Raw genomic sequence first — 8,355 nt, forward strand, 5'->3', positions numbered from 1 at the left:
CAACCGTTTTATCTTTAATGTAAGAGTGCTGCCAGAGAGGTTAAATAAGTCAGCATGTTGTAAAAGTTGGTAAAAGATCAACAGCTCTTTCTTAGAGAGATAAGTGCACGGTCACTGTCTGCAAAGAGTCTCCAGTGAGGCACCACATTGGCATTGGGGTTTTATTAGCACCTCTGAAATAGCAGATTATAGTCTTGTATTTACAATTCATCTTGTATTCTGTAAAATTGAATTTAAAAATGCTAGTAATACAAATGTGCAATGCCTGCTGAGGTAAATGTTACTGTCGCCTTCAGGTAACAGCAAAAATATTTCATGAAGATGTCAGACCACTTCTCTCTACAAAATGAGATGTCCACATAACTGCTGTCTCATGGTTCCTGAAAGGGTTTAACCATTAATGAGCATTGTTTAAAGGTCACCAGGCAGCTGCGTCTCCTCACCAAAAAACAACCGCCCTGAAGATGGCGGATTTTGGAGAGATTCTCCAGAGTACAGGAGAGTTTGGATTGTTTCAGAAGATCACTCTTCTTGCTCTTTGCCTCCCAAATGTTATTCAGCCTTTTCACTTTGCCAGTGTATTTTTCATCCAGTCCGATCCAGAGCGACACTGTAACACAGACTGGATCCTTCAGGCGGACTCCAACCTGACCACAGATGAGCAGCTGAACCTGACTCTGCCCCGCGAGGAGGACGGGACCTTCAGCAGGTGTCAGATGTTTCTCCCTGTGGAATGGGACATCGGCGCCATCAGGGAGTACGGACTCAATGAGACCACAGGGTGCCGGGATGGATGGGTGTACTACGACACACTGTATGAGGCCACCATAGTCACTGATGTAAGTCTGTTTCTTAGTCTGTTATAATATACATATTAAATAATCCTATCAAAATGATCATTTTGTTTGCTGTTCCTACAGTTTGATCTAGTTTGTGAGCAGGCTAATTTGTTGGAAGTGGCACAAGCAGTGTTGATGGCTGGCATTCTCTTTGGTTGTCTCTTATTTGGACCTTTTGCTGAATCGTAAGTGTACTTGACAATGTACAGAATATGTGTTCTTGACGCTGTATTACATTTTTGTATATTTTTTTATACCACATACATGCTGACATTGGATTTTTAATCTTTTCCAGGTTCGGTCGTAAACGGGCAGCTCAGATTCCAGTCATTGTGATGCTGATATTTTCTCTCACAACTGGATTATGTCCCAACTTCTATTTATATTTGGCATCCCAGTTCATGGCGGGGATTGGCGTTGGAGGTTTCCGACTGAACGGTGTCATATTGGGTGAGGTGTAGGTCACTTCATTTAATATGTGAAAAATAAAACAATTGGGGCAGAGTTTTTGTTGAACTCATACTGCAAACTAACTCACCTTTGTTTTTTATCCCAGTATAACCTTTCATCATAAAACCCCAAGAGCCAGAGGAGATACTGTTAATCCTCTATATGTCATGGTATGGGCTGTGCTCCTCACACTAATTGACTAGTGTAGCTGGAATTCATTCCCCAATCAAGCTCCAGGCTTGATATTCTCCAGCCCTGCACTCATTCCTTCCTTCAATAATCTGATCAGGTGACTCGGTTAACTGCTCAATTTACCGCACAGCCCAGCCAGCAGCTCCATCCAGCAGCTCCATCCAGCTTTTTCCCCAGTGCCTTCGTCGCTCAGAGTCCTACGCTTCGGACCTGGAACCCTACTCTGGAGACTTGGGTAAATGCAGAGGTTTTCTCCTCCAGTGTTCCTTGGTTTTCAGCCAGCGGCCGTTGACCTTTCCCTCAGACATTTCCAAGGTGCATTATATTTTGGGGCTGTTGCGAGGAAGGGCATTAGTTTGGGCAGAAGCCTTCGATGCTAATCAGGCAGTAGCTACCCTTTCATATTCTGACTTCATTTGCAGAATGAAAGGGGTTTTCGATCATCCAGATCATGTTGGGACTGCTGTAGCAAGGATGGTCAATCTCCGCCAGGGACCCAGAAGTGTCGCTGACTATTCAGTGGAGTTTAGAACGCTGGCAGCGGATTCTAGATGGAATGATGAGGCACTTCGTGGGGTGTTTTTGAATGGACTCAGTGATCAAATAAAGGAGGAACTGGCTTTTCTTGATGAACCTGTTAACTTTGACTCTTGTTTCCCTAGCTATCCGGCGAGGTAATCGCCTGCAGGAGAAACGCAGAGAGGACTGGCCATCTCAGGCAGTTAGCTAGTTCCTGTCCATCTTCACCTTTAGCGACATGGGGAGCGCCATCCTCTGTGCCTCCATCATCTACTCCTGTTTCCCCCCTGTGGAACCTAATGAAGTTAAGTCAAGCTCATCTTTCTGCCGCGGAATGTCGTCGCCGCAGGATGAGGGAGAGTGAGTGCCTGTACTGTGGCCAGTCCGGCCATTTTTTTAGCCCTCTGTCCAGTTCGCCCAAAAGATGGGGCTCGCCAGTAGCAGTGGGGGTTCTGGCGAGCCAGTCTGTTTCTCCAGACCAAGCTCCTCCGCACAGGATGCAAATCCAAGCCACTCTGTCACAACCAACTCTCTTTGCCTCTCCTAGCTCTGGTCGACTCCGGTGCGGAGGATAGTTTTCTAGACAGACATGGCCCTCCAGTCTGGCATTCCCTTCGAAAGATTAGAAAACCCCTCACAGCTACAGCTTTAGATGGCAGGGTTATTGCTTCAGTCACCCATCACTCAGCTCCTGTGTCCCTTGTTCTTTTTTCTTCAACCACAGTGAAACTATTCAGTTTAACATCATTTCTGCCCCTAACTCCCCGCTGGTTTTGGGTCACCCTTGGTTAAAGACTCACAACCCACACATCGACTGGTCGACAAAGTGTCCATAGCTGGAGCTCATTTTGTCACTCTTCATGCTTGCAGTCAGCCCTGTCCCCAGCAGATGTTGCCGTATCACCATCCAGCTCTAAGTTTTCTGATGTGTCCACCATACCTGCTGAGTATCATGATCTAGGTTTGGTGTTCAGTAAAGACCTAGCTCTCTTCTTGCCCCTTCACCGTCCTTATGACTGCGCCATTGATCTCCCTTTCCGGTGCTCCTCTTCCAACCAGCAGGCTCTATAACTTATCCCGTCCAGAGAGGGAGGCCATGGAGAAGTATATCAAGGAGTCACTGACTGCAGGTATAATTAGACCATCATCACTATCGTTGACCGTTTCTCAAAGACGGATCATTTTGTGGCTCTCCCCAAATTGCCTGCCGCTCGTGACACTGCCAACCTCTTGGTGCACAATGTCTTTCGCCTCCATGGAATACCACTGGACATCGTCTCAGTTCGGGGACCCCAATTCATCGCTCAGGTATGGAGGTCATTCTGTCAAGCTCTTGGGGCTACTGTCAGTCTCTCTTCTGGTTTTCACCCACAGACCAACGGCCAGTCAGAGAGCTAATCAGGACCTTGAGGCTGCTCTACGGTGCGTAACCACCACCAATCCCACTGCCTGGAGCTCACATCTTGCATGGATTGAATACACCCGTAATTCCCTCACCAGCACTGCCACAGGTTTGTCTCCGTTTGAGTCGTCTGTGGGCTATCAGCTGCCTTTGTTTCCCTCTAGAGGGTGAGATAGCTGTCCCATCAGTTCAAATACACCTCCGCCGCTGCCGTAAGGTCTGGAGACACCCACGCTGCCCTACTCCGCTCAGCTGAAAACAACCAGCGCATTGCAAACTGCCGCCGGACACCAGCTCCTGAATACAAACCAGGTCAGAAAGTATGGCTTTCTTCCAGAAATATTCCATTAAAGACTGAATCGAAGAAACTGTCACGTTACATTGGCCCTTTTGTCGTTGAGCGAATAATTAACAGCTCTGCGGCTGAAACTGCCTCACACCATGAGGGTCCAGCCCACATTCCATGTTTCGCAGTTGAAACCAGTGTCCACCAGCCCTCTCTGCCCTCCGCCAGCTCCCCCACCTCCCGCCCGGGTGATTGACGATTATCCTGCCTACTCGGTTCGGTGGCTCATGGATGTACGTCGCTGCGGCAGGGGTTACCAGTACTTGGTGGACTGGGAGGATTACGGTCCGGAGGAGAGGTCTTGGGTCCCTCAGTCCTGCATCTTTGATCCCGACTTCGTCAAGGAGTTTCACCAGACTCATCTGGACAAGCCTGGTGGGTCGCCTGGAGGTACTGTCATGGTCTGGGCTGTGCGCCTCCCACTAATTGACTAGTGCAGCTGGAATTCATTCCCCAATCAAGCTCCAGGCTTGATATTCTCCAGCCCTGCACTCATTCCTTGCCAGATCGCCAGTTCGTAACCGGGAACTAATGCTACGGCTCGAACACTCGTTTAACTCCTTTTGTCTGCCTCAGCCTGCTCCCGCCTGCCGACCATTCCTCCTGCCTGCTCTCAGCCTACCGACCCTTCCTCCAGCCTGCTCACCAGATTCCAGGCCCTGGTTCATTTCTAATAAATGCCATAAACTGATTTCTGCTCTGTCTTTGTTCTGCTCTTGGGTCCAGCTCCACATACAACATGACACTATATAATGCATTCTTGTCAACAAAATAATGCTCATAAAGTTAGCTCGCAACTTGGAAGTTCACAGACATGCCTCTTGTTTAATGGATGTACTTTGATCAACTAGAAATTATATTTCTTTTTACACGTGTATTGTAAAAAAAAGTTTTTTATTTACATTTTCTTTTACTTCTCTAATAACTGTTTACAACATTTAGTCTGTTCTGGGGCTCCATCATTTTTGACGGGGGGAGATGTTAGCATCATGAACTCAAATGTAACCGTCCCTGATGTCCTGTTTCCAGCCACTGAGTGGATCGGGCCTTCCAAAAGATCGTGGGGGGCATGTGTGGCTCAGCTATTTGGTGCAGGTGGCAATGCCGTCCTGGCTGGTGTCATCTACTTCATCAGAGACTGGAGACTGGCTCAGCTAATCACAGCAGCTCAACTTGCAGTTGTTGCTATTTACATATGGTGCGTGCATTACTCTTATTTTTTGTATGCTCCTTTGTTTGTTTTAAAGGTAAATTACAGATTGCTGATGAGTGTCACTGTCCTTATTTCTGGCAGGTTTATTCCAGAGTCAGCCAGGTGGCTGTTGGACAAAGGAAGGACAGAAGAGGCTAAACAGCTGATTGTCAAAGCGGCAGCCATCAACAAACGCACTGTTCCAGACTCTCTGCTGGAAAAGGTGCTGATCATACACACAAATTATTATTATTTTGAATGCCACTGAATCAAGACTTAAATGGAATGTAACATATACTGGTAATGGCAAACGCATGATGGTGAAATCACTATTACAAAAGAAAATGTCTACAATTTAATCAACAGTGTTTGTCTCTGAACAGTGTCAGAAAGATCTTGACTTTTGAGCAGCACGTTGTTTTACATGATATTGGCCTGTGAACCCTACAATTAATTGTGCTGGATTGCAGTATAAACTATTTATTTACATGACGAGTGAACGATACAAGAGAGATCATCACCTCTCTGACACAGTGCGAACAAAGGCTGTTGGGTGATTTGCTCACACAAGCAAGAGTCAGCGTGTCATTTTGTCCACCCCCCTTGTGCATTACAGATTGTTAAGAAAGAAACTGAGAAAAAGGGAGGCATAATAATACTTATCCAATCCTCTGTGCTTAGGAAGTATTTCTTTACCTTAATACTGGCATGGTAAGTCGCGTTTCATCCTACCCATAACAACCCTACTGAGCTTATAAATGACGCATTGAGATGCTCAAGTAATAACACCTTTTTGCAATTCATATTTCAAGTTGTTGAACACTTGCTTTTGTGTTTTAAACCTTCAGGTTCTCATTGAATCTCACCTACTACTGCCTTTCTTTCAATGTGGGAAACCTTGGTTTGGACATCTTCCTGACGCAGCTCATGTTCGGTCTGACTGAAGTACCAGCTCATATCCTTTGCATCTGGCTGTTGGAGGTAATGGGGAGAAAAGTGTCCCTGATGGCAACTCTCCTGATTGGAGGATTCTTGTGCGTCCTGATCCTCGCTGTTCCCCAAGGTAACAAGTTTTTCTGGCTGCCAGTCAGTGCACCGCTTGGGTCCACGCTAGTGACATGTCTCTGGATGGGTTGCAATCCAATTGAGTGCAGATATTCATGATAAGGATGTTTGTGATCCCCTAACTTTCCCTCCAGCTCCACCAGCAGGTTGACATTTCCCACTGGTTTGATTGCCTCACTCTAAGAACGACCTCACAGAGGCTCCGTTACGGTTGCTGGTTCTACACTAGTTTATTTGTATGTGTTATTCTGGTCAAGGTGACGCTGTTGCTGTGACCACCTTAGCAATCTCAGGACGTTTTTTCATAAACTGGGCAGGATCCATATGCAACGTGTATGTTCAGGAGCTGTTCCCCACGTCTTTTCGGTAAGCCGTCTCCATCTGAGTCTCTCCATCTCACCGTAGTATGATGCATTCAGAAGGGCGTGTGCATAAGAATGAATGCACAAAAGCCCAGTAGGGACATAGCGCTTGCCTTTGATTGGTTGTGCACCACTGAAGGACATCAGTTTGCTGTTGGCTTGTTGAGTTGAGCAGTAAAACCACAGTTGAACTATTTGTACTGTACTTAAAAAGTTATTTGAACTACTTTGGAAGCTTGATGAGATTTAAATGAAGTTTAGTGAGTTAACAAGCTGTGCACGCCTGAGCGCTGTACGTCTCTGTTCCAGGCAAACGGCCTCTGGTTTGTGCTCCATTGCAAGCAGAGCTGGTGGCTTGCTGTCCCCATTGCTCAACATCTTGGCTCTGTACCACTGGTCCATACCCATCATCGTCTACAGCAGCCTCACTCTGACCAGTGGGGCTCTCAGCTTCCTGCTCCCTGAGACCAGGAGGAAAGAGCTTCCTGATTCAACCCATGAGGCCGAGGGCAACAGGTAAAGCAAGTTGCAGGCCGACGGCCTTCACAACACTTTCACCAAGGCCGGGACTCTGCACAGTCCAACACCTGTAACAACTGCATATGAATCAGAGGTTTTATTTCTAGGGCGCCCTTCTGGTCTCCCGACCACCTCATGGCTTTACACTACATCATTCAGCCATTCACACACACACACACACACCGATGGAACGGCCTTCAGGAGCACATTGGGGTTCAGTATCTTGCCCAACGACACTTTGACTATTTGACTCATTACATTACATGTCATTTAGCTGATGCTTTTAACCAAAGCGACTTACAATAAGTGCATTAAACCATGAGTCCAAACTCAGGGAGAGCCTTTTCCTGGAAGGAGAAGTTCAGTCTTGTCCGGGTTAATTTTCAGGTGGTGTGCGGACATCCACTGAGAGATGTCAGTCAGACAGGCAGAGATTCGTGCTGCTAGCTGTGTTTCAGATTGGGGAAACGAGAGGATCAATTGGGTGTCATCAGCGTAGCTGTGGTAGGTGAAGCCATGCGAGCGAATGACAGAGCCGAGAGAGTTGGTGTACAGTTATTGGTATAAAGACAAGAAACCATTTATTGTACATTTTAGATAAACATTTAATAAATAATATATTAAGATTACTTTTTTTGTTCAGTATGAATAACTGTATTAGCATCTCCAAATTAGAACGTAGCTACTAATCAATTAAAACCTGTTTCCATTTGGGCTCAAGAAGTGACTCACAACTAAAACAATTCTGTAGCTTTGTTAACAAAAAGATTTGAGAGAAATACATAACAGAAAACATTTAAGAAAGACCAATCCAACTGAACATACTCTTCTGTGTATTTATTTCTCCCACAGAAAAAAGAACCCCCTGAAGAACCACAGTGAATCAAACGAGCCTGCCCGAGTCACATCCACACAGCTGTAGTCTGATTACTTCTATTTCTGGGGTTGCTCTGCTGGCAGCAGGGACTCGGGATGGTGAATGTGTATTGGTCAGTCAGCTGTGGTCCATCCTCCAGCAGCTACTGGCCTCATCCTGGTGACGTTTGATGGAGATGTTCCTCTTTGAGTGGCTTAGCGTTCCTGCAGCATTTCCACGTGCACAAGAAATATCACATTGTAATCGGTAGATTGACACTCCATTGTTTTTCCTGTGGCGCCAACTTCAGGTCAAATAAGCACATAAGATGTCTCGAAATCAAAAGAGCTGATTGCTGTGTTTTAAGTTACTGATAACTTTAATGCTCAAGGTCCTTTTTTAAATGTTTTAATGACATCATGGCTTTCCGTCTCAGGACAAAGTCTATATTTTTAGTCAGTCTGTCAGTTTTTACCTTGTATACTGTTGTATGTTACTTAAATCATTAACTGATCTGAGATCTACTTTCTACTGGGATTGTCAACCTTCTCAATAACAACTTTTCACACTGGTGGTCAAAAACATATTTTAGATTGTCTTCAAAGTAATTATT

General features: G+C 45.8%; 1 protein-coding gene across 1 annotated transcript; it reads left to right on the forward strand.

Moving 5' to 3' along the window:
- The first annotated feature begins 460 nt into the window (after window positions 1-460).
- LOC117747079 (solute carrier family 22 member 13-like) lies at window positions 461-8,064 on the forward strand. The gene is made up of 10 exons (XM_034556482.1): window positions 461-839; window positions 921-1,024; window positions 1,135-1,289; window positions 4,778-4,946; window positions 5,043-5,163; window positions 5,557-5,651; window positions 5,789-6,003; window positions 6,263-6,371; window positions 6,677-6,883; window positions 7,739-8,064. The coding sequence occupies exons 1-10, from the start codon at window positions 465-467 to the stop codon at window positions 7,806-7,808; spliced, it is 1,620 nt and encodes a 539-aa protein (XP_034412373.1). The 5' UTR covers window positions 461-464; the 3' UTR covers window positions 7,809-8,064.
- The last annotated feature ends 291 nt before the right edge of the window (window positions 8,065-8,355 follow it).

This window comes from Cyclopterus lumpus, chromosome 17, assembly GCF_009769545.1.
Source record: "Cyclopterus lumpus isolate fCycLum1 chromosome 17, fCycLum1.pri, whole genome shotgun sequence".
Lineage (NCBI taxonomy): Eukaryota > Metazoa > Chordata > Actinopteri > Perciformes > Cyclopteridae > Cyclopterus > Cyclopterus lumpus.